Source organism: Ostrea edulis, chromosome 1 (assembly GCF_947568905.1).
Source record: "Ostrea edulis chromosome 1, xbOstEdul1.1, whole genome shotgun sequence".
Taxonomy (NCBI): domain Eukaryota; kingdom Metazoa; phylum Mollusca; class Bivalvia; order Ostreida; family Ostreidae; genus Ostrea; species Ostrea edulis.
The window spans coordinates 13,736,342-13,763,448 of record NC_079164.1 but is presented as its reverse complement, the minus strand read 5'-3'; the positions used below and the strand labels follow the sequence as shown (position 1 = coordinate 13,763,448).

The 27,107-nt window shown below is 36.5% G+C and overlaps 1 protein-coding gene across 5 annotated transcripts in view; it reads right to left on the bottom strand.

The window, feature by feature from the left end:
* Positions 1-1,473: 1,473 nt before the first annotated feature.
* Positions 1,474-27,107, bottom strand: part of LOC125661269 (toll-like receptor 4) — a 39,883-nt gene continuing 14,249 nt past the window's right edge. Inside the window, exons 1-2 of one of the 5 annotated variants that reach the window (XM_048893254.2) lie at positions 20,770-24,849; positions 1,474-4,545 (exon numbers count right to left, since the gene is read on the bottom strand). In XM_048893254.2, the coding sequence (XP_048749211.2) occupies positions 2,460-4,544 (2,085 nt within the window). In that variant the 5' untranslated portion in view covers position 4,545; positions 20,770-24,849 and the 3' untranslated portion in view covers positions 1,474-2,459. Of the gene's footprint in view, positions 5,798-9,757; positions 9,888-19,111; positions 19,280-20,769; positions 24,850-27,107 lie in introns of those variants that run through there. The other 4 variants (XM_048893245.2, XM_056152742.1, XM_056152743.1 and 1 more) reach the window with 4 other exon arrangements.

The following is a 27,107-nucleotide window of genomic DNA, read 5'->3' as shown; positions in this document are numbered from 1 at the left end:
GCACTGGTGATTTCATTTCTTCTTGATGTCCTATAAATTAGTATCGGAGATGTACGTGTTACCTGTCGAAGCTACCCGCACAGGTAAATCGAAGACACTGATGTGAAGTGAAGCGTAGCAAAACTCGTCCCCTTATATACCATGCGAACCCTGATACATATAACAATAGAATATCCAACTAATATGGCGGATTAGCAAAGAAATATGGCGGACATATAGAATTATACTATATTTATTAATTCATGTCAGCTTTAACGCAGGTAAACAAAAAATAACAAAACTCCGGAAGATTTTCTGACAGAAGACCTGATAACTTTAGTACCACCCCCACTAGGTAAACTTCAGTGTACTGTGCAGTGTATGGGTGTCTTTACACGGTTCCGTGTTTTCTTGTTATCAGTTTTACTGGATATACAAAAATGTTTTGGAATGATTGTTTATATTTTATTTCTCGCAGTTTTGGCAATATTTCAGCCTTTGTATTCATCTAGGCAATTACTTCATCCACGCATTTCGAATTTCGACCCTCTAAAAAAATCTTGGCAGGTTATCCATAGATAAACATTTACTTTAATGTTATCACCCTCAGTGTCCAGTTCATTATGAGACCATCTGAAATGTTGAATGAATCATTTTGTGATCTTGGTTGATAATCTACTGATTTCATGTTGATTACATAATCATACCACATATTTCATTGAAGAGGACAACATTGAATTGTAATACAAATCTTAAAAAAAAAAAAAAACCAAAAAAAAAAAAAAACCAAAAACAAAAACCAAAAAAAAAACACCAAAAAAACAAAAAACAAAAACAAAAAAAAAAAACCCCCAAAAAACCCCAAACCAAAACCAAAAAAAACTATGCTAGTATATTCGTACATAGGAACACTAGGAAATATGTGTAATATAGTACAATATTTCAAGTTTAAAACATGACATAATGAATTGATATACACATTTCTATATACTGTTATGTGGTATAGTCAAACTTGTTGTGGCTGTAACCTTTATTCACTTTACTTATGCAGTAATTTTATTTTCTATTTATGAAATTTCCTATAGAAATGTACTACATTCAGCAGCGGACATTTGTCTAAAGCAGTTAGCGGTTAATTTCATCCAAATCCGTTAATTTAGCTGCATTCAGTGACCATTTTGTCCAACCACATGACCCCACATCTGATGATTTCTTTACATGTTTTTGAATGCTAAAAGTTAAATACTTTCCGAGTGACAGACATTGCAGAATAAATAAATAAAGTACCGAACTTAAGAAGGTGAATAACAGAATAAGAATATAAACTACGAAACTACACCAGGTGAATAGCAGAATAAGAATATAAACTACGAAACTAAACCAGGTGAATAGCAGAATAAGAATATAAACTACGAAATTAAACCAGGCGAATAGCAGAATAAGGAAATAAACTACCGAACTAAAACACGTAAATACTTGAATAAGGAAATAAACTAATGAAATAATGTTTTAATGAGTAGATGTAAAAGGAATATACATTGATGTTTTCATTCAAATTTCAAAGGAAGTCAAATGACGTAATATTGTACAAAATCAATCTAGCGTATCGTGACTGAGAGAAAGTAAGGTAAATTTTATTTAAAGTCGGTACTATATATATATATATACAATCAACAAGTCAACACAAGCTTTGTCGAGCTTTTTAACTGACTATCACATATATCAAAGACACATAAAATGCATGTACATATATACACAGACCATATCACAGGTTAACAACTTGGACACATAGCATACATGTACACATATGCACAGACATATCCCAGATTAACAAAAAAAAAAAAAAAAAAAAAAAAAAAAAAAAAAAACCAAATAAAATATACATTTCATTTAAAAATATACAGATATAAAGGCATAAGATTTAGATGAAGAAATAAAATACTACAAGCAAGATTGGGTTGACACAAAAATCAGCACTAAATTCAAACAAATTCGCAATGTTTGTTGCAGATAAGAGAATAGTTGGATAAAGAAATACGTGTAATCTACTGAACTAACACTTTTGAATGAGTTGCTTTTTCAAATCATGATCAGTGCGTTCATTTCAGTCAACTAAGATTACTGAGAAAGTAGTATCTGTGAAAGTCTTAACGCTGATTGATAGACCTGAAACCCTGAAATGAATGGAACCCGCATCTGCTGTTGTAATCTCCGACAATAAAGAAATTAATGACTTGCGCGACGAACTGATGTTTTCCTGCCTTTATTGAAGGAAAATATTGTTAAAACTTGCCAAAGACTTGGAAAAACTACAACTTTAAAGCATCAAAATGTGGTAGAGTTCGTTTTCAAAGCGAAATATAGTGTTTGAAACTCGATGATCGGGGGATGTCAGCAACGACGTTGAAAAGGATTGTTGTCGGGACTATAAGTATTCACATTATCACTGGTGTTATATATATGTGTGTGCAGCTGATGCATTATGGCTTCATTGCAAGTTTAACCTTATTCCAGAACAATTCCCTTCCAGGCGAATTAGCAGGAGGCCATCTTATGTATGTCATAGTTTTAAGTAGCATGTATAAAGATTCCGTCCTGAATTTGCTCTGAATTTCTCCCAGTAACACGACAATCAATACATTGGCGCCGTCATCAATCAGTCGGTTTTGCGCCACCAGAGTCTCATATTGACACCACTGACTTTTAGCAAAGCTGTTTGATATCACTAGAATAACCTTTCTACTTCTTTGTATGGTGTGGGATATCTGAGAGAAAATCGTCTTCCCGGGGAGGAAGTCTCTCTCATGAAGACACAGTCGGTATTGCTCTTTACCCTCGAGCTCCGACATCAAGTTTGAGATGACCCAAGAACGATCGTCTTCATTGTATGCGACGAAAGCATCGAACAAAAATGTTTCGTCATCCGTTCCACCGATTCTCTCGTAACCTTTGCGTGATCGAAGCAGATAAAGGTAGTATTTGATGTGCCATTTGTATTTCTTGTAAAACACGACCAGCATGATCAGTAAAACGAAAGTAGAGCTTGTCGCAATCACAACTACTTCCTGAGTTGTCAAAGAATGACACTGATAATATGACGGATCATAACTTGATAGAGTGCGATTGTACATATGTATCGGAGAAGAGCATCTGTAATCCGATGGATCACTACTGATTAAAATAGTTTTCTTTTCTTTCATGATGTGGTTTATAAACCAATACAAATCACATGTACATGCATAGGGGTTCCAACGGACGTCCAATTCATGAAGACGACTCAGCACTGCCGGAGAAATGGAGTTGGTATCAATGACACTAATCCTGTTTGCGAATAAAGCTAACTTTTTAAGATGCTTTAAGTTTTCAAATAAATGAGAAGAAAACGACCCAATGTAATTGTTTCCCAGATTCACTGATGTAAGATTAAACAATCTGGAAATTGCGGGTGGAATTTCTAGTAGTCGGCAGCCATACAGAATAAGTTCTTTTAGTTTGATTAATGGTTGTAATAAGGACGTTACATTGGATTCCATCAAGTACATGTGCGACATGTCTAGTTTTACTAACTCACTCGAGTTTTTGAAAACATAGTTTGCACGGAATCTTGGGGGGGTCTTTGCACCAATGTTTCCGATGTAGAGTTCTTGAAGAGTGTCCGACGCCAGCGACATGTCTTCGATGATCATTTCAACGCTAAACAGATTGTCAAGATATAAGTGTGTTAAACATGGTAGTCCAGCAAATGTTTCGTTTCTCAGAATTCTGATCGGATTGTAAGACAGGACCAAATGAGTGAGCGACCTCACACACCTGTGGGCCTTGTATAGGTATATCAAGTTTGAAATGTGATTTTGCTGGAGATCCAAATAAACTAATGATGGAGTTAGAGATCCATTGGAGGAATCGCAAAATTTTGGAAAAAATATGAATTCATTCAATTTCAAGGAAAGATTTGATAGTTTTTTCAACCCTTCAACGGATATATTATAAATTCCATTGTCATCTAAAGCCAGTTCCCGGATGTTTGGCATATTCACGAAAGAGGAACCATTAACAACTCCGTTGATTTGATTATTCTTTAAAAATAGTTTTTCAAGTGAAAAACATTCAATACTGGCGAAAAAATCAAGATTTGTATTCGTTCCTGAGAGGTCCAGACTTGAAATATTTAAAGAAAATATACTTGATACGGATATTTGATCTTGCCCAAACTTATTGTAACTGATATTTAATAATCTGAGTTGTTGTAGTCCTGCAAAGGCTTGAGAAGAAATTTGTCGAATTTTGCAGTTAGAAACGTCAAGAAAGTACACATTCGCCGATATGTTGTGGAATGTTCGACTCGTGATATTCTGATAGAAATTTCCCGAAAGATAAATTTTTCGAAATGGGTTTGGAAGGTATGGGATATAAGAAAGGTTTTTGTTTGAACAATCCGCGATGTCCTCGGCACACTGACAGACAGATGGGCAGCCATTAGTGATCGCTGTGAACAGTCCAAGTAGAACCAATACATACACTCCATGTGCCCGATAACCAATGTCTCTCGAATTCATTCCTCGCATACTGCAACAGAAGAATAGCATAGGTTAACAAGTCCATATACTTCAAGCAAAACGACATGGAAATGACTTAAGTGTTTATATGACTACTTCATTGGGAAGACATTCATGGTTTGAAATTCAATAGTCCTTTTTTTTTTTTTTTTTTTTTTAAATCTATCATGGTCATTTGATATTGTGTGATATAGATATTTACATATATTAGTGTTACTTAAGTCCACAAAGTCTGTCTCGTGTGATATAAACATTTACATAAATTTGTGTTACTTAAGTCCACAAAGACAATGTCTCGTGTAATATAAACATTTACACATATTAGTGTTACTTAAGTCCACAAAGACAATGTCTCGTGTGATATACACATTTACATATATTAGTGTTACTTAAGTCCACAAAGACAATGTCTCGCGTGATATACACATTTACATATATTAGTGTTACTTAAGTCCACAAAGACAATGTCTCGTGTAATATAAACATTTACATATATTAGTGTTACTTAAGTCCACAAAAACAAAGTCTCATGTGATATAAACAAGTCCACAAATAGTCCCTTTTTTTTTTTTTTTTTTTAAATCTATCATGGTCATTTGATATTGTGTGATATAGATATTTACATATATTAGTGTTACTTAAGTCCACAAAGTCTGTCTCGTGTGATATAAACATTGACACATATTAGTGTTACTTAAGTCCACAAAGACAATGTCTCGTGTGATATACACATTTACACATATTAGTGTTGCTTAAGTCCACAAAGACAATGTCTTGAAAACAATACAATGTTTGTTGTCCCTAGGATTACCCCTCGAGATATCAAAGATTTAGCATATGTACAGTCGTGAAATACATGTAGTCAGATTTTGGTACAGAAAGGAAAATACATAAACAAAAATTAAAGATTGTCATGTTCCATTAAGAGACATTTTTTAGCATCCCGTTTCAGATTCCATGTGCTCCATCTCAAAACATTCTGTAGCAATGGTTAAAACCTACGATATATTGATCACTAGAAATTCATTTATTCGTAATATCATCGAACGTAGTTTCTATACCATAACTAATGAACATTGTAAATCTACGCAATTTAGTGCAACTTTTGTGGATTAATTCATGTCGAGGAAATTACGTACAGAGTCACTCAATAAAAGAATAGTTTCTATACCATCACTAATCAACATTGCAACACCGGGACACATGCTTCAAATCAATAATGTTGGTAATCAACTTCTCTTTAAACATTTCATGGATCAATTACCCAGAGTAGCCCATGAGTGTCAGAATTCTACAACAAATTACCATTATGGTGAAGATAGCAGTAGTATAACGCCCCCCGATAGGGGGTTTAACTGAGTGCAGTTTTGAGTGCGGGCCGATAGGGGGTTCAGCGGAGTGCAGTTTTGAGTGTAGTTTGGAGTGCGGGGTTTTATAGAGGGGGTCAAGCAGTTGGCCAGGGCCACCTGGCGCGGTCAAGCGGGGTTGGCGCGGTCAAGCTGGGCAGGTGGGGAGAGGTGGTGCTGTGTAGCAGGCGAGGTGTTGGGGGGATAGCGTGTGAGCGTTTTGTATTCCTGGTGTATTCCTTTATGTGAAATTTTCAAATAAAATAGAATTAAAGAACAATGGTTGAAAGTTTACACATTTATTCAATGAACAATTTGCACATAATTTACTGGTCCGTAGTATTGCATCATGTCTAGAAAAATAGATAGGCGAGAGGTTTCGTTTTCATTTCTCGGAAACGCTGGTATTTGTAAACAATGAACTCAGCTATTGGGAAGTTTTTTAAAAATTCAATTCACAATGTAAATAGTTTACACATTAATTCGATGAAACACATTTATCAAATGAACAATATGCACCCATAATTTACTGACTCGTAGTATTGCATCATGTCTAGACAAATAGATCGGGTTAGGTCGCGGAAACGTAGGTATTGCGTAAACAATGAGCTCAGTTATTCGGTAAAACTGAATTCGGTTAACATGCAAAGAGTTTCATCATATGTTCACTATATTGTGTGGTTTGAGTCAGATCTTTCTGCAGGATACGTCATTACTGCCCATGAAGGACTGCAAAATTTAGGTCTATGCTCGGCGCTTACGTCCTTTGAGCAGGGAGGGATCTTTATCGTGCCACACCTGCCGTGACACGAGACCTCGGTTTTTGCGATCTCATCCGAAAGACCGCCCCATATAGTCGCATCTGACGACAAGCAAGGGGAAGTGAGGACTTATTCTAACCCGGATCCCATATAGTTTTACGCAATATATTTAAAAATAATTCATTTTACTCTAAGAGTACTTTGGACCTAAACTCTAGTATGGATATAGCAGAACAGTTTTATAGTATATAAAAACAACTATCTGTGCACTTCGCACCCTATGAGATCACAACGAAAAAGTACGTCACGACGTACATCTTACAATTCATGTCTATATGGTGTCGTTCTATTGATAGGCGTTATCAAGTGATAAGCCGTATACGTGAAAAATTTTCTTGTCAAATAATATATTATTTCAATTTCGTATCAAATCACTCAACATTTTTTATATTTGCGCGAAGGTCATAATTCACACTGTGCCCTTGAAATCGCCCCTCTATTTTCTCCCGATCCCGATCATCACTACGTTATGTAAGAAAATCTAATTTACATAATGATTGCGAGCAGAGTGTAAAGGAGTGACGATATACGGTGCATGGTGGTGTATAAAGTGTATATATATATTTATATTCCTGTTACCAAAGGAAAAGTTAGGACACACTTCTGACACATAAAGAAACCCCCCTTTCCGCATTTGATTATGTCTGGCCTACTCTTGAAAATGAAAAAAAAAAAAGAGGAGTATCCTGCATTAGCTGCATTTTAAATTTCCCTTTATCGGAGCACTTGGTCTCTCTATAGATCTGGGTTTTTACTATATCAACTATAAGAAGTCTCATAATTGTTCATGAAAAAGTGAAGATAATGAACAATCTTATAATAATTACACAATTGAGAGTAGGGTAAACACGGATCCTTGTTAAAGTAAATATGAGTGGTGGCAACTGCGGTGCCAGTAGTCGTGTTCATGAGAATGTGAGGGTTGGTATGTGGTCCAAATTTGGTGGTATATGGTGTTGGTGAAAATTTGGTTGGTAGTGTGTGGTGTTAACGAAAATGTGAGCGGTGTTATGGTGGTGAAACATGCAAACTAATAAAACTAAATCAATCTCTTTAATTAATATTATGGAAAGAAATGCAAAATTAAGGACCTATATAGATAATAGTGTGAGTAGTGTTAAAGAAACCCAAAGTCAAGGGAACTGGTGTGCCGATAGTGGGGAGTAGGTGTTATTTAGCGTATAAGCGGTAGTGTGTGGTGTACAAGTGGTGGTATGTGGTGTTAATAAAATGTGGGTGGTAGTATGGTGGTGACACACAATCTAATATCGGTAGATCAATCTCTTTCATTAATATTGTTATGCTAAGAAATACATAACTTGGGACCTAAATGGGTTGTGGTGTGAGTTATGTTAAAGACGATGTAAGTGATGGAATGTGGTGTGCCAGTAGTGGTATACAGTTGGTGGTATGTGGTGTATAGGTGTTGGTATGTGGTGTTTGAGTGGTGGTATGTGGTGTATATATGGTGTATGAGTGGTGGTATGTGGTGTATAGGTGATGGTATGTGGTGTTAATGGAAATGTGAGTGATTGTATGGTGGTGACACATGCAAACTAAAAACGGTAGATCAACCTCTTTCATTAACATTGTCATGTCAAGAAATGCAAAACTATATAGGTAATGTTGTGAGTAATGTTAGAAAAGATGTAAGTGATGGCATCTGGTGTGCCAGTAGTGGTGTACAGGTGGCGGTATGGGCTGTATAGGTGGTGGTATGTGGTGTTTGAGTGGTGTATAGGTGGTGGTAAGTGGTGTATGAGTGGTGGTGTGTAGGTGGTGGTATGTGGTGTTAATGGAAATGCGAGTGGTGGTATGGTGGCGTTAATGGAAATAGGCATGGTAGTATGATGGTAATACATGCAAACTAATAACGATAGATCTATCTCTTTCGTTGATATTGATATGTAAAACTATCAATTCTCAGACCTGTATAGGTAGTGGTGTGAGTAATGTTAAAGAATATGTAAGTGATGGCATCTGATGTGCCAGCAGTGGTGCACAGGTGGTGGTATGTGGTGTATAGGTGGTGGTATGTGGTGTATAGGTGGTGTTAATGGAAATGTGAGTGGTAGTACGATGGTGATACATGCAAACTAATAACGGTAGATCTATCTCTTTCGTTGATATTGATATGTAAAACTATCAATTCTCAGACCTGTATAGGTAGTGGTGTGATTGGTGTAGAACAAAAAGGTGTTAAAACACATGTGTTAGCATCTGATGTGGCATTAGCTGTGTGAAAATGGTGTTTATGGAAATGTGAATGGTGGTACGTGGTGTATAAGTGGTGGTATGTGATGTTAATGAAAATAATGGTTGTGGTATGTGGTGTTAACGAAAGTGTAGGTAGGGTGTATGTGTGATGTTAACGAAAGTGTGGATGGTAGTAGTTGGCTGGTTATTTCACGTCTCCCGAGAAATTTTCACCCTTATATACACCACTTGTGGTTGAAATACTATGCTTGGTGGTTCTATCCGTAGCATTGATGGCTCTTTAGCCTGCAAACGCCTACCATCATAAGACCCGTAAATGCGGTGCATCTGGAGGACCAATCACTACCAATGTTTACGTCTGAGGTTGGCGATGGCATGAGGAGGAATCGAATTCATGAACTTCTGGTTAGGAAACAAACACTCTATCATTGAGCAATGCGACCGGTAATTGCGTGGTGGTGGTGGTGGAAACATATAAAGAACCTAAAATCCAGGAATTATTCATTCACTTTTATGCATTCGAGCAGTTAACATGATTGAGTGTTCAGAGTGTCATGGTTTATTTTCTCGCAGAGATGCCATGATGCGTCACAAAAGACTAAAACACGGGGACAGCGATCAGGAAGAGGATATTGACATGAGTGATGTCTCTCCAACACAGAGTGATACTGACAGTGACGCAGAGGAAGAGAATATCGTCTTTCGCCAAATGGCACATAAAGCGCGAAAACATATTGCCGGGGAGTGGCAGAAGAGATACGAGAAATACTTGAACCAAAATATGTCAGAAAAGAAAGCTAGTAAGAAAGCAGACGAAAAGACCAAAGGAGAAACTTACCAACAGTTTAGAAAACTGTATGAGCGGTTCCTTTACGATCAGTATCAGTTGCAAGAAGACACAACGCACGAAAAGGTGACGGACGCCATCGATGAATTTGTGTCCGACAATCATGGATTAAAGAAATCCATCAAGATGGCTATTCGCAAACACAAATATCTACTTGAATCTTACCTAGATAAGTGTGACAATGATGAAGACGAGGAGGAGGAGGAAGACGAGGAGGAGGAGGAGGAGGAAGACTAACCGATGCGACATAATCACACCACTGTATAACCAGAAACACCGTCTTTAAAAACTGAATTCATTCAAATATTGACCTGCATCTACTTGAAGGAAAAAGCTACATCAAATGACATTTTTTCATCTAAAATATGCAATAAATAAAAGTTCTAAACCTACAAAAATGTGTTATTTTTTATCACATGGGTATTACGAAGCGAACTCACATAAGATACTTTACAAGATGGACACCAGTATGAAGAGACGGGAGTTGGTCATTTTCATCATTTGAGTCATCATGGCTCAACGTGAAGGGTTTTATTTCACGCTCCCCAGTGATGGGTCTAAGGAATCCTTTCCGAACAATACGGCCGCTCAATTTAAAATCTTAATACCTTAATCCATGGATTTGACGGACGGGGAATGGGAAGTGGGTTTAACCGAAATGATGTTCCCCAATGCCTTGAAAAACATCACAGTGGAAGAGGCTTATTTCGATATCCTCGTCCCCGAAGATTTCCTTCCCCACGTCAAAAATCCGGATATTTTCAAAAGGGGACGATTTCGACTGGAAAAAGTCAAGCTGCTTCCTTTGAGGCAGTGTCTCGTACTGGTCGAATGGCCCAATACCCCCTGGACACAAATCATCGATAGCAAGATGGCTATCGTCCGAATTCACTTCAGACCCGGAGCTTACGTTCATTCCGCGGCTTTAATCGACAAAATCAACGAAGGACTGGCAGGAAGTATGAAAAAGATATGGAAAACGATGGGTAACCCCAAAGAAGAGAGTTTCATGAAATTAGTTAATTTCGAAAAATACGAACGAATCATGTATCAGTTTAAAGGGAAAACACTCAAAAAAATCCCCTTGTGCGTTCGCTTCCCCACATCCTTAGCTTACAAGCTCGGTATGGATAGTCAGAAACTCATCCTGCCAAACGAACCGGAGACCAAATGGGTCAACGTGACTTACTTGGGGAACAATACCACGGATGTGTACGAAAATCTGAAATCCATGTACGTGTATTGCGATGTCGTGAACCCTCAAGTGGTGGGGTCCAACGAATTGAAATTATTAAGGGTGGTTCCTTGCACGTTTCACCTGGTGGACGGACAACAAGCCAAATGGGAACCCATCAGGGCCGAATATTTAAAACTGAGTAAAAAACATTTCGATACCATCGACATTCACATCATGACCTCTCTGGGGACCCCCATGCCCTTTTTAAATGGTAGAACACTGGTGAAACTTCATTTCCGAAAGGTGTATTGAAGAGAAAAGTCGAGTTACGATGAAGTATCATCGCGGAGTCAGGCGTCAGAAAGGACACGGAATATTTTCCATTCTCCTCCCTATGGTTGTTAGTGCCATAGCCGGAGCCGTCCAAGGGGGTAAAGGAAAGAAAAGAAAAAAGAGGCGTCGTACAAAGTACAAAAAGCGTGTTTAACAACCGACAGTCTCCCCAAGAGTATCCTAATGGGTTATTACAGCCTAATACACGAAAGGCGAATTTAACGACCAATGATCAATCTCATAACCCCCATAAGCAATACAAAATAGATAGTTGGGCAAACACGGACCCCTGGACACACCAGAGATGCGATCAGGTGCCTAGGAGGAGTAAACATCCCCTGGCGACCGGTCACACCCGCCGTGAGCCCTATATCCTGATCCGGTTAAAGGAGTTATCCATAGTCGAAATCAGTGTGCCAAGAACGGTCTAACAATCGGTATGAAATACGTCAGATAGCATTTGACTATCTAACGTATGAGAGGTCTGCTCAGCTGACATTAAATACTCACCAGTGAAAATGGTTCAGGCCATGCATTGCCCTGTCAGAAATCTATTTATTCCCCGAACTAGCCTGAGGAGAGAGCTCGGAATACCCTCAAGACCCAAAGAAAAAAAAAGTTTTTCATTATCTATATCACCTCAGTATTGGGAACAGAATCATTGAATTGAACAGGTCACCAAGCACATGGCTATCCTTGAAAAAAAAAAAGTTGGAGGAACTAGATCCAACCAAACTCGCAGCATCGAAAAATAACAACCTCTGGTACATCTGTAGTGAAATGGAGCATTGATCGCTAGGTTTCCCCATGTACCCTGTTACAAATGCGGACAGTTAGGACCCTGGATAAGTGACTGACAGCCACTAGAAATCGAAGTAATGACTTTTGCAACGAGGTGAACGAGCCATCAAAACCCTGGAACCCCTAAAAAGAAGAGAGAACTTGTGCGATTGCGTTCAAACTGTATGACTTGTGTCCATGTGTTCTTATAATGGTTTTAAAAATTGCATGTTCAATAAAATGTAAAATATACAAATTGGTTTATCTTTGACTAATTCCGAGAAATTGTTTCTCATTGAATTAAGGCGTCCCCATACAAAAATAATGCATAGCAGTTGCCACCACTCATATTTACTTTAACAAGGATCCGTGTTTACCCTACTCTCAATTGAGTAATCATTATATAATATTGTTCATTATCTTCACTTTTTTCATGAACAATTATGAGACTTCTTATATTAAAAGAAGAAAAAGAAAAAGATAGTTGATATAGTAAAAACCCAGATCTATAGAGAGACCAAGTGCTCCGATAAAGGGAAATTTAAAATGCAGCTAATGCAGGATATTCTTCTTTTTTTTTCTTCATTTTCAAGAGTAGGCCAGACATAATCAAATGCGGAAAGGGGGGTTTCTTTATGTGTCAGACGTGTGTCCTAACTTTTCCTTTGGTAACAGGAATATAAATATATATATACACTTTATACACCACCATACACCGTATATCGTCACTCCTTTACACTCTGCTCGCAATCATTATGTAAATTAGATTTTCTTACATAACGTAGTGATGATCGGGATCGGGAGAAAATAGAGGGGCGATTTCAAGGGCACAGTGTGAATTATGACCTTCGCGCAAATATAAAAAATGTTGAGTGATTTGATACGAAATTGAAATAATATATTATTTGACAAGAAAATTTTTCACGTATACGGCTTATCACTTGATAACGCCTATCAATAGAACGACACCATATAGACATGAATTGTAAGATGTACGTCGTGACGTACTTTTTCGTTGTGATCTCATAGGGTGCGAAGTGCATAGGTCCAAAGTACTCTTAGAGTAAAATGAATTATTTTTAAATATATTGCGTAAAACTATATGGGATCCGGGTTAGAATAAGTCCTCACTTCCCCTTGCTTGTCGTCAGATGCGACTATATGGGGCGGTCTTTCGGATGAGATCGCAAAAACCGAGGTCTCGTGTCACGGCAGGTGTGGCACGATAAAGATCCCTCCCTGCTCAAAGGACGTAAGCGCCGAGCATAGGCCTAAATTTTGCAGTCCTTCATGGGCAGTAATGACGTATCCTGCAGAAAGATCTGACTCAAACCACACAATATAGTGAACATATGATGAAACTCTTTGCATGTTAACCGAATTCAGTTTTATAGAACTACCGAATAGCTGAGCTCATTGTTTACGCAATACCTACGTTTCCGCGACCTAACCCGATCTATTTTTCTAGACATGATGCAATACTACGAGTCAGTAAATTATGGGTGCATATTGTTCATTTGATAAATGTGTTTCATCGAATAAATGTGTAAACTATTTACATTGTGAATTGAATTTTTAAAAAACTTCCCAATAGCTGAGTTCATTGTTTACAAATACCAGCGTTTCCGAGAAATGAAAACGAAACCTCTCGCCTATCTATTTTTCTAGACATGATGCAATACTACGGACCAGTAAATTATGTGCAAATTGTTCATTGAATAAATGTGTAAACTTTCAACCATTGTTCTTTAATTCTTTTTTATTTGAAAATTTCACATAAAGGAATACACCAGGAATACAAAACGCTCACACGCTATCCCCCCAACACCGCGCCTGCTACACAGCACCACCTCTCCCCACCTGCCCAGCTTGACCGCGCCAACCCCGCTTGACCCCCTCTATAAAACCCCGCACTCCAAACTACACTCAAAACTGCACTCCGCTGAACCCCCTATCGGCCCGCACTCAGAACTGCACTCAGTTAAACCCCCTATCGGGGGGCGTTATACTACTGATAACGAACATTAATCAATCTCATAACTCCCACAAATAATACAAAACAGAGAGCTGGGCAAACAAGGACCCCCGGATACACCAGATTTCGGATCAGGTGCCTAGGAGGAGCAACCACCCCTGTCGACCGGTCACACTCACCTCTGGTATATTAAGGGGTCCCTGTTTGCCCAATTTTTAATTTCATATTTTTATAGGAGTCATGTGATTGATCACTGGCTGTTATCTTTAGTTTTCATTAGATGTCTGGAATAATTCGACATCTTTCAGACGGAATCTTCATAATTTCCCAAACTTTATGTTTGCTAACAATGGGGAACTGTTATAATTTATGACATAAGATATCGGAAGACACAATGAGGAAATACACGTAGACGTTCCGATGTCGGTGAATGTAAGCGTCCAGTCATAAAGAATGAGGTCTTTAATTGTTCTACATGTATGTTATCTAATAGCAATTTCCTGTTTATAAAGATGTTCACTTTTGTCTGTGAAGTATAAATAGATTTTTCGATGAATATTTTTCCTTCAATAAATACAAAATTTCTTATGAAATTCTAACTAAGTGGTTACAATGTTAATGCTAAAATTTAAAAAAGCAATGTCAACAAAACAAAACACAAAAACCAAATCAAGCCGGAAATTTTTTTTTAAACATCACTTTCGATGTCGAACTAGCAAGGGTGGGTTAAGTATAAAGTTGAGGTGGGATTATTTTCTTCGTGTACAATGAATAAATATTTCAAAATGACATAACTTTATTGTCTGTTTTTAAGACTGTGAAGTGAGAAGATTGTTTGGTTAACAGAGGGGTACTTGAGGAATGGGTAAATCCCCTCAAGATGAACCAGGAAATCATTCAGAATTATTTAAGTATCTTCCTTTCATTCCCGAATGCGATTCAAGCAGATATTTTTATGTAGAATGTGGTATGAAAATAACAAGAGGTCTATGGGCCATATTGTTCACCTCAGTGAATGTACTTCATCATTTTAAGGAATGCTACACCAGAGAAATTTGATATGGATGATAAGTGGAGGATATGTGCTACAATATTTAAAATTCAGAACTTTTGAATTTAATTTATTTAGTAAAAAAAAAAATGCAGTTTTAGTAGAAAGCAATCTAGAAAAAATTAAAATCCCTGCTGGACTCGAGGACATATGCGACGTTTCGGACATTTTCTTTGAAATAATTTTTTATCTCCTCGATATGAAGAGTTCTTGTATGATTTCCGAAATAGGTTTAGTATTGTCATATAGTAGTTATATTGTCACAGTTCTTGTATTGGCAAAGGTAGCTCAGTGGTTAGATTACATAACTAATAATGAAAGGGTCCCGGGTTCGATAACCGATTCCTCTAAAGATTTTTTCCCTATCTTTGCAATAGTGATATCCATTTATGCGACTTACTGTGATACACAAGAGCTGACCTTACAGTTTTACTTTCAGCAACTAGGAACTATCAAAATATGCCAACTCCAAAATAGACATGGTAATACACCTTCAAGGTATTTCAAAGAAACGAGATAGAATGCAAGTGAATTATACGTGAAATATCACAAAATATATATATCATTGATTGATTGTCTATTGTTTAACGTCCCTCTCGAGGATTTTTCACTTATATGGAGATGTCACAAATTTAGGCTATGCTCGGCGTTTAGGAGTGATCTTTATCGTGCCACACCTGCTTTGACACGGGACCTCGGTCTCATTCGAGGGTCTTAGGACCGCCCCATTTAGTCGCCTCTTACGACTAGCAAGGGTGTATTGAGGACCAATTCTAACCCGGATCCCCGGGGATGGGTTACTGCCTTGGACTTATTCTAACCTGGATCCCCATTGGACCACCATTAGATGATAATCGTCCCTATGTATTTAATATTGGCTTTTCGCGAATTAAACTTGTCGCAATAAACATTGTTTTACAGTATGATAAAAGGTGTATATCATCAAATTACAGTAAAAAAAAAATCTGAACTAATAATGGAAATGTTGAGAAATACTGTTTGGTTTATGCAATGGTGCAGACACGCCCACTTTCTTTCACCAGAGGGCGCGTTACGCAAGCTTCTCTTCACGAGTAGCGCACAATCTCTCACCAGAGGACGTTACGCTACGTTCCACAACAGTGAAAGTGAAGCTTGCGTAGCGCGCCCTCTGGTGAGAGATTGGAGAAGCACACAGAACTCTGGGTAGAGAATGACACGACCAATGAGCATGTCAAATGATGTCGGTTTTGTTTTGTACTATGACACTTTGAGTAAATAGAGCGGCGCTGAAGCCACCGTGGAACACTATGCGATTTCAAGAAAGTGACAACGTAAATATAACCGGTTAAGAAAGGTCATATATACAAGATCTATGAAATGTGTGGCGATCCAGAAATTAAAAGGGGAGTTTCAGATCCTAAGATACGCCCACAATCGCTTCTAAGTACGGAGAGTATAAGGGGGGGGGGGGGGGGGGGTTGCGTCCCAAGTTTATACCATTTTTAAAGATCTGCTCTATATTTGGAAAGGATTTACTTTTTGTGTGTAATAAATTTCACAGGCGCTAAGCCCGTTTTGGGCCCGAATTCTGTGAAAATATTTATGGTATTGTAGTACTTTTGATGGCAGCACTACAAATATCGGCCAATATGACCGAAAAAACAACAACTAGACGCGAGCTGGCTATTTAGAAGTGCATTCTATGAAACAGCCCGCGAAAACTCTGCACGGGTTAAAATAGAATATAAGCGTCCTGTAAAACTAGTCCAATGCATGAGTTCGGGCCCAAAACATGCTTAGCCCCTGTGTGAAATTCACAAAACTTAAAGGTTTGCCATTGAATTCTAATCATCACGAAAGTTGCTTTCCTTATTATATGGAGCCATTCACTACTACTATAAATAATCCCCATGTAAAGTAGGACTGGAGGTACTCTGTAGAAAAAAAAACTCCTTATCTTTATATTTAAAAAAACACCTTACAATAACGACATCTCTATTAATACGAAACAGTAGTGTGTACATTTCATTACAAACATTCAGTAAAATGATATGATATGAGGTTATGTGGAGTTTTCCCCCCGTAATATAGAAACAAGGTGGTATAAATACGCTCTATCGATTTTTATCCAAAGAAAATGAAAAAAAATATATACATTTTACTGAAAACTTTCATATTATTGGTACATTGTATTGTGTGGTTTTCCGGTTTGTTCACCCATAATAAGTTTTAAGGTTACAAAAAATAGGTTGTGTCAACAAAATTTGATAAGATCGTTTATTTTCGAACCGCTTATTGATTTTCTTTCCTTAAGTATGCAATTCTCCCACTGCTCTGCTAGTGTTCTGAAACAGAAAGTAAAAACTATTGAAGCCATATTTTTTTTTAGGTCAACAAACCGGAAAATCACACTGTAAAATGCACCAGACTGGCAGTACTATAGACAGGTATTCTTTACTCGGTGACCCAAATTTGGTATCCTCTATATCAACCTGTAGCTGACGTAATCTACAACAGCAAACATTATGCACGTTTTTCATTGAGCAGCTGAGCTGTCCGTCGTAGAGGTGGAGCTACCGGCGGGACGCATTCAACTTCAGAAAAGTCGACGTACTGGACAACAGCAAATATTTTTTTCTCCGTATTCTTAATTTTCTGTAATTTTTAAATATCTAATGTATTTGATGCCGTTAAGCATAAACCATCACACTTTCCATTGTAGTTAATCGTCTCACATACACGACGAACTAGACATTGATTCCTTATAAATATTTATATATTTGAAATAAAAATTAATTATAATAGAAAAAAGTTGCCCCAGAACTGGAAATGTAAATATGTGGCCATACTATACAGACGGGGTGTTGCGCTAATTTACAATGTTGGACTTGAGAGTATATTTTAGCAAAATAGCTCCGACTCCGTAGACCGCGACGGTAGACTTCACTTTGTAACCGGAAGATCACGAGTTCAAGCCCCGCTCTAACCATGGCCGCGTTAAACTTGAGACGTAAATTGCTATACTTCATCAAACGCATTTAGAAGTAAGAATCACGGGTCTTTCGGATATGACCTTAAAAACGGAAGTCCCATGTCGTGACAGGCGTTGGCACGATAAAGAACCCTCACTAAGTACTACGGCCGTAAGCGCTAATAGGTCGAAATTTGTACTTAACCTATAGCTGGTTAATGTTAATGGCTTATAATATATTTCCGAAATGTTCTTGAACGAATTGCACATCTACGAAAAACTATTACTTCTTTTATATGCTGACGACACTATAGTATTTGCCGAATCACCTGAAAAGTTGCAGAACGCTCTAAATTGCTTTGAGTATTATTGCGACTTCTGGAAATTAAAAGTCAATGCAAATAAAAGTAAAATTATGATGTTTGGCAAGGGACATACAAATAAGAGTCACCCCGCCTTCACATATGGTGGTTTCAATTTAGAAGTTGTCGACAGTTTCAAATATCTTGGTGTAACATTACAAATTCCGGAAGTTTTAAAATAAATATAACAGAAAGATTTGATAAAGCTACAAGAACAATGTTTAACGTCATCGCAAGATGTAAAAAAAACACAGCTTATCTATAAATTGTCAGTTGAACTTATTCGACAAAATAACACAACCAATATTATTATACGGATGCGAATTATGGGTTTCACAAAAACATATTTATTGAAAAATTGCATTTAAAATTCTGTAAATATATACTGAGCTTGAGTACTAAGACAAGAGATGGAATGATACATGGGAAACTAACAATCAATCAACCGAACTGTGCATATGATTGTGTCGGGATTTTGTTCCTGATGGCATAAATGAATAATCTAGTAAACGGGATTAGATTTATTATGATTAAAGATAAAATGTGTGTTAATTTCTACAACTCAATGCGTTCTTTTTCACTGAATCAATCGAACTGCGATCTCAAGAAACAATTCACATGAAATAAAATCGTCAAATTAACCCAGGATTTTTACAATACCTCTAAACTATCATAAAATGTTTTATGTCTAGATATGTAGATATAGACTTTTACCTTTTGTGATCGGTGGAGAGTTTTCTAACCGTATATCAAAAGTCAGACATTAGGCATCAGCTTGTCCGAAGATTATGCTCTTGGTAACAAAACCTTCCCGTTGCACGTAGAAACCACATTTCAATCGTTAATTTGAAGTTTTTATGGCTTGTAAATAAGGAAATGCAAATTATACCATATTACACAGAACATATATTGTCATATCCCTTTCCAGGACAAGTGGTTACATTATGAATTGGTCACCCTTTGGATTTTTAAGGAAAAGTGCCCTATGATTTCCTATATTTGTGGCGCTGTCCTTATGAACAGATTTGAATAAGACTCTATGAGGATGTTTACATATTGTACTTGGGGGTTTTCATGACAGGTTGCTACAAAATACAAATTTGATACGTTTTGAAAATTACCGTTTCCGTAAATGCATAACAGCTGTGCTATGTGCTGTATGATGGCGTCTTTTAAAAGAGATTGGTCAAGGTCGTCTGTACTGGGGTGTTATAAGGTTATGATAGCTGTTAGTATGTCATCATGGATAGATACAAGTCCAAAAAGTTACTGATGGATTCACCCAGCATCATAATTCATTTACTGTAATAGCATGAAAAACTGATAACATATGTAATTGGGTAAGACCTGTGGTTTCATCACTATTTGTTATACAACAATTTCCGTACTTTCTGTGATTGTGATTGAGCTAAAAAAAATGATAATAATAAAATAAAATAAGATTGCTACTAAAACACGGACGCAGTTTGGTAGGTTTTAAATATATTTGCTATATATAATGTACCATCTGAAGATACACGTATATTACTGGACTTTTTGCGGTACCCAAGAAAATGATATCCCATTCATGAATGCAACATTTGTATCTTTTAGTATTGCGCTCTATTCAATATATTTTGTAAATACCCACAGCAGGCAGACTTATTTTATTCGTATGTACCGTACTTTTAACATGTATATTACATACATATGTAAGCAGACCTGTTATATAGTCCTTGGTGTACATAGCATAACAAGTAAATTTATCCGATTCAATCGCCGTTTTTAATCAAAGTGTTTATATTTATGACCAAGCCAAAAAATAAAATGAAAATTCAAGAGCCATTTAATTTTCCATAATTCATTTGAATAGGAGGACATTGAACAGGCCTTCGAAAATACGATTGCGCTCTGCTCAACAATTTTCGGCAAATACACGCATTATTTTCCTCACTTTAATTAGCACAAGATTGCTCCGCAAAATGTCTATGAACACGATAAAGTTACATGTAAATGCATAATGTATTTTCCACAGCATACCAGTTTTTAATAGTCTTTGATCTCAATGAATATTTTTTTGATATAAAACGTTAAAATTGTAACTTTTATAAAAGTATTCTAGAAGAATCAGGGGACTGTAAACCCTATAACGTCGATGACGTCGTTCCGAAAAAGCGACCGTCGGAAGACAGCGTCAGAGTTAACAATGCAATATTGTAACGTTATTTTCTCAATATCAGCAACAAGTAAATGGTACATGTTATATATGAATGAAACGAAAAAATTATCACCTTTCTACTTGCAAAATATGGTCGGCTTTTGAAGCGCGGCCAATTTTGGCCAATAACGTCCCTTGTTCTTTGATGTCTAGATATGTAGATATAGACTTTTACCTTTTGTGATCGGTGGAGAGTTTTCTAGCCGTATATCAAAAGTCAGACTTTAGGCATCAGATTGTCCGAAGATTATGCTCTTGGTAACAAAAACTTCCCGTTGCATGCAGAAACCACATTTTAATCGTTAATTTGAAGTTTTTATGGCTTGTAAATAAGGAAATGCTAATTATACCATATTACACAGAACATATATTGTCATATCCCTTTCCAGGACAAGTGGTTACTTTATGAATTGGTCACCCTTTGGATTTTTAAGGAGAAGTGCCCTATGATTTCCTATATTTGTGGCGCTGTCCTTATGAACAGATTTGAATAAGACTCTATGAGGATGTTTACATATTGTACTTGGGGGTTTTCATGACAGGTTGCTACAAAATACAAATTTGATACGTTTTGAAAATTACCGTTTCCGTAAATGCATAACAGCTGTGCTATGTGTTGTATGATGGCGTCTTTTAAAAGAGATTGGTCAAGGTCGTCTGTACTGGGGTGTTATAAGGTTATGATAGCTGTTAGTATGTCATCATGGATAGATACAAGTCCAAAAAGTTACTGATGGATTCACCCAACATCATTATTCATTTACCGTAATAGCATGAAAAACTGATAACATATGTAATTGGGTAAGACCTGTGATTTCATCACTATTTGTTATACATTTTTCGTACTTTCTGTGATTGTGATTGAAAAAAAAAATTAAAAGAATTAAACAAAACAAAATAAATAAATAAATAAAATGAAGTGATATACGAGATACTGTTTCTATTCATAAGGAAAGGGTTCAATAATTTACATCATTACATAATAAAATTATCAAAACCATGAAATTAGGTACCCATGAAAATTCATGAAACCACAATTTTTATCAACACTCTCTTGAGAAGGAAATGTATTCCAAAATAACTACACCCAGTAAGTAAGTCAAGTTGAAACTCCAAGGAGGCGAATTTCTAACATCGGAACAAAAAAAAAAAAAAAAAAAAACAAAAAAAAAAAAAAAAAAAAGAGGTGAATTTCCGCGCATACCGTTCTTTTTTGGAGGTAGTCAATTAAAAAGTCTTGCACTCGAGGCCGTGTCATAATCTCTACAGCTCTAGTAGTTTAAATATTCAACCATATGATGCAACAATTATTGATATTTCGGAGGTTAGTATGAATATTCAGTCATATGATACAACAAATATTGACATTTCGGAGGTCAATATAAATATTCAGTCATATGATACAACAATTATTGACATCTCTGGGGTCAATACGATGCTGTAGCTACCTGCGAAGTACGGGCGAGGTAATTATTATTCTTCTGATGCATCGTATTCCCTCAACAATGTTACTTAATATACGATTTTTATCGTTGCAAAAAGTCATGACAACTGTTAGGTCACTGAAGCATTGCAAATTAGCCAAACATTGTGAATACCTGTCAGAGATAGATGTAATGCATACTGCAAATATTGCCAGGTTAGGGCGGGAACTCTTGAATCTCAGTAATACTTAAATTGATGAAAACATCAAAGAAATAAGAAAGTTTAACAGTTTTAAAATATAACATGATGGCGGCGATACTGACTAAAACCCGGTCTCGGTCCCGGTCTTCGGTCTCGGTCCCGTGACTAAAACCCGGTCTTCGGTCCCGGTCCCAGATTTTTTTTATTCGATAAAAACACAATACCTCAGAATATTTTAGCCCAAATTTCTCGTTAATTTAGATATGACATCATGCCTGCATTCTGATAGTTGATTGATAATATTATTGTCGTCTTTCGTAAAATAGGACACTGAAAAATCTAGACTTTTCGTAGATAACATGGACTCAGAGAAAATAGATAGTTTGAATAGGAATTTAGATATGGTAAATCACTATAACTGTGATCAGCACATTGTTAATGACGGTGTAGAGACTTTATGTAAAATAATTACAGATGCAGTTATATACACTTTCGGAACTTATACCTCAAAAGGGAGAAAAAACCCTGATTCACATCATAAACCCTGGTTTAATAAAGAATGTAAAATTGCTAGGAAAAAATACCACAGATCTAAACGTACTCACATGCAAAATAAAAGGACAGAAACACAATTAGAAGTGAGAAGAAATGCTATAAAATAATTGAAAAAATGAATAAATCCATAAGGGAACACAGGAACAAAATGAAGAAAAATATTTATTAACTAAAAAGCAATAATCCAAGAGAATATTGGAAACTAATTAATGGTAATCAGAAGACAAAGCGTAGGAATAACATAGATATAAATACTCTTTTTCAATACTTTAGAGATCTGAATGAAGCCAATTATGGTGCATGGAGGGGAGTTCCTGCATTTTGATGTAAGGGAAAATGAACGCGTTGATGATATCATAAATGCAGAAAATACTGAAGACGAAGTCAAGAAAGCTATTAAATATTTACGAAATGGCAAGGCTTGTTCAGATGATAGAATAATAAACGAATACATAAAATACTCCATTGATAAACTACTAAGTTCATATGTGAAAATATTCAATATCATATTAGACAGTGGCAATTTACCAAACGAAAAGGAGCACAAAGCGATCCTAGAAATTATAGGCCGATTACAGTATTAAGCTGTGCAGGTAAACTTTTCACATCGATATTAAACACTAGATTGACTATATTATCGGATGAATTTAACATCATATGTGAAAACCAAGCCGTGTTCCGGAAAGGTTACTCTACAACAGATAATATTTTTGTTCTTAACTCGCTCATTGACATACTGAAGAGTAAGAAAAAGAAATTATTTTGCACTTATGTAGATTTTGAAAAGGCATTCGATGAAGTTTGGAGATCGGCTAAGTGGCATAAAATTTTAACATAATATAAATGGAATTTTTTTTTTGGAAAGAAATGAAAGAAAATGCATTTTCGAGAGGGACGTTAAACAACATTCAATCAATCATCCATATACGTGTGGGGGAAATTTACGCGCTTATCAAGTGACAGCGAAATTAGTGTAAATTTCACCCACGCGTAAATACCCACTTTTACAGTACATGTAGATAATATCTTTGCATAATATCCCTGATTATAAAAAAAATATCTTCTATCTTCTATAGTTGTCCCATGAGAACCCGGGATACAATAGGTCCTCATTACCCCTTGCTTGTCGTAAAAGGCTACTAAATGGAGCGGTCCTTCGAATGAGATCGCAAAACCCGAGGCCCTGTGTTACAGCAGGTGTGGCACAACAAAGATCCCTCCCTGCTCAAAGGCCATAAGCGCTGAGCATAGGCCTAAATTTTGCAGCCCTTCCAATTTTATGCAGTTGGTTTTCTATGTAAATGTATGTGATGTTAAAACCGTTGATTAATCGTTTTATCTTCGTAAATTTGTTGTAGATTTATTGTAAAATTATGACAATAATACAATGGGAATTAATAGGATTGTAATCGAGTTTGGATCAAAATGACACCAGCAGATCTAGCAATGTTATGTTAACTCACGACTCATAGGAAAATGCTTATTTCATTTGCGAATTCACACTTGTCTTTTTTCTGTCCTTTGCACTCGAGCACGTGCTTGAAAGTCCACCAACACACTTTTACAAAAGGAGCACACCTAATATCGACACAAATTATTTAAACAGCGGACACAAACATCTCCTCAGATGATAACACACGGGATATTCTTAAGAACTACATGGATACTCTATAAAAAGTCATTTAGAGTATTCGGAATTTTCGGGAGTTTCACGAAAAACTAGTTCTAATTGTAACGGGGACCGTTACATATGTTCCCCAAACCTCCCCCAATTAAAAAGCGATGTCTTTGTGAATCTATAGCAAAAAATCATTTTATTTTAGCCTTTAATTACATGTAGTACGTTCAATATGGTCATTTCAGTACCAAAAAATGAAAGAAAGCGTTGCACGCGCATACACGCGCACACGTGTATGATTCCGAATTTTTGTTGATGTCGTTCAACAGGCATGTGTATCATATACCCACAGTGTGAATTTCATAACGTTTCCACCAAATATAAGGAAGTTATAGCGATTTTAAAATCGTCCAATCAGAATTCAGCACACGTGCATGCACGTGCTGAGCAGTAATTCTAACCACAGCAATTTGTAAGGAGTACCAAGACACATCTAAACCATTAATATCAATAGAATTTGATGAAAAACAAAAAACGTTATCGTCCTTTAAAAATTGAACATTTAAAAACCGTTGCACGCGCATGCGCGTGTGCGTTGGCATTTTTTGTTACACCAATATATAGATACAAATATTGTCTACGTAAGCTGTGAATATCATCTCATTCGCTTCATAAATAAGATAGTTACAAACGTTTTAGCATTATCCAATCAAAATGAAGCGCACGTGCATGCGCGTGCAAATTGGTAATTTTGACTATGTAAATCAGTTAAGGGTCTCAATATCTACCTATGATATGAATTTCAAGCCATTTCAATGAACAACAAAAAAGTTAGACTGATTCCAAAGTTAGCGTACAAATTTTGTAATGCGCGTGCACGCGCATGCGTGCGCGTGCTGGCAAAATAACTATTATTTTTCATATGTACAAATGATATACTATCATCCTATTTAAGTTTTATATCGCTTTCTTCAATATTCTGATTTTCCATTTTTTGTACCAAAATTGCAATGCACGTGCGCGCGCGTGCATGCACGTGCAAACAAAATGACTATCACTATGCACATCTACAAACGCTATGCTATCATCCTGGAAAGTTTCATATCGATCCCTTTTGTAGTTTCTGAGAACACTACCGGACAAAAAAGTACCGGAGAAAAAGAATAATAATAATAATAACTAGAAACGATCTCGTTGCGAGCAACGAGTAGGTCTTCCGTCCGATTTGTTGATGCACTCGGAGTTAAAAAAAAAAAAAAAAAAAAAAAAAGACAAATGAGTCCCAATTTAGTTTCCGACTTTAAGACACTTTAGATATAATCAATTTTTCATATCATAAGCTTCTGAAGCAAAGTTGCGGTGAAATTCGTTTGAAATTCGACTCTCCAGGCGAGCCATAAGGCCCGCGGGCCTATTTCTTGATGTCATTTGTTAGCCCTCTATAGATTCAACAACTTTAGTTCTATATGTCTTTACAAAATATTTACCTGTAAAAAGTTATTGAGATCGACCGATATCGACAAAAAATCGACTCTACAGGCGAGCCATTAGGACCATAGGCCTATTTCTTGATATCAATCGATAGATCTCGATAAACTGAACAACTTTTGTTCAGTATGTCCTTACAAAATATTTACCAGTTACAAGTTTTTGAAATCGACTGATATCGACAAAAATGGACTCTACAGGCGAGCCATGAGGCCCACAGACCCATTTTTTGATATTGATCGATAGGTTATGACACATTGAACAACTTTTGTTCAATAATGCTTTTCAAAAAATATGTCGTTTTAAAGATATGAGGCATCAAATATTTACGATTTTGGCCCTTAAAATCTCTAATTACGTAACATATGACCTACTTTTTGATTTGATAAGATCAAGCTCGTTGAGATGAACATTTCCGCTTCTACAACTTATTATAAAATATTAATAGTTTCTGAGATATTCTCAAAAACATTTGGACCCTTCTGAACCCCTAATTTAAAGGGCCAGCCCGTTTTGCTTGATATCGTAAGAAAGGCCTTGTCATTTTAAACATTTTTTGCTCAACAAGTATTTAGAAATTCTTTACCGTTCTCGAGTTATCTCTACAAGAAATATTTAGGGGCCAAACTGTAGCTCCCTAACGGGGCCACATAGGGAAAAAACGAAATGTACATATTGTTTAGATTATCATTCTGAACAACTTTTGTTCAATAATGCTTTTCAAAATATTTGTCGTTTTCAAGATATGAGGCGTCAATTATTTATGATTTTGGCCCTTAAAATCCCTTATTACGTAACATATGACCTACTTTTTGATTTGATAAGAACAAGCTCGTTTAGATGACATTTCCGCTTCAATGACTTATTACAAAATATTAATAGTTTCTGAGATATTCTCACAAACCTTTGGACCCTTCTGGGCCCCTAATTTAAAGGGTCATCCCCTTTTGCTTGATATCGTAAGAAAGGTCATGACATTTCAAACATTTTTTGTTCAACAAGTATTTAGAAATTCTTTACCGTTCTCGAGTTATTTCTAGAAGTAATTTTTAGGGGCCAAACTGTAGCTCCCTAACGGGGCCACATAGGGTAAAAACGAAATATGCATATTGTTCAGATCATCATTCTGAACAACTTTTGTTCTTTATTGCTTTTCAAAATATTTGTCGTTTTCGAGATACAAGGGGTAAACAATTTATGGTTTTGGCCCTTAAAATCCCTTATTA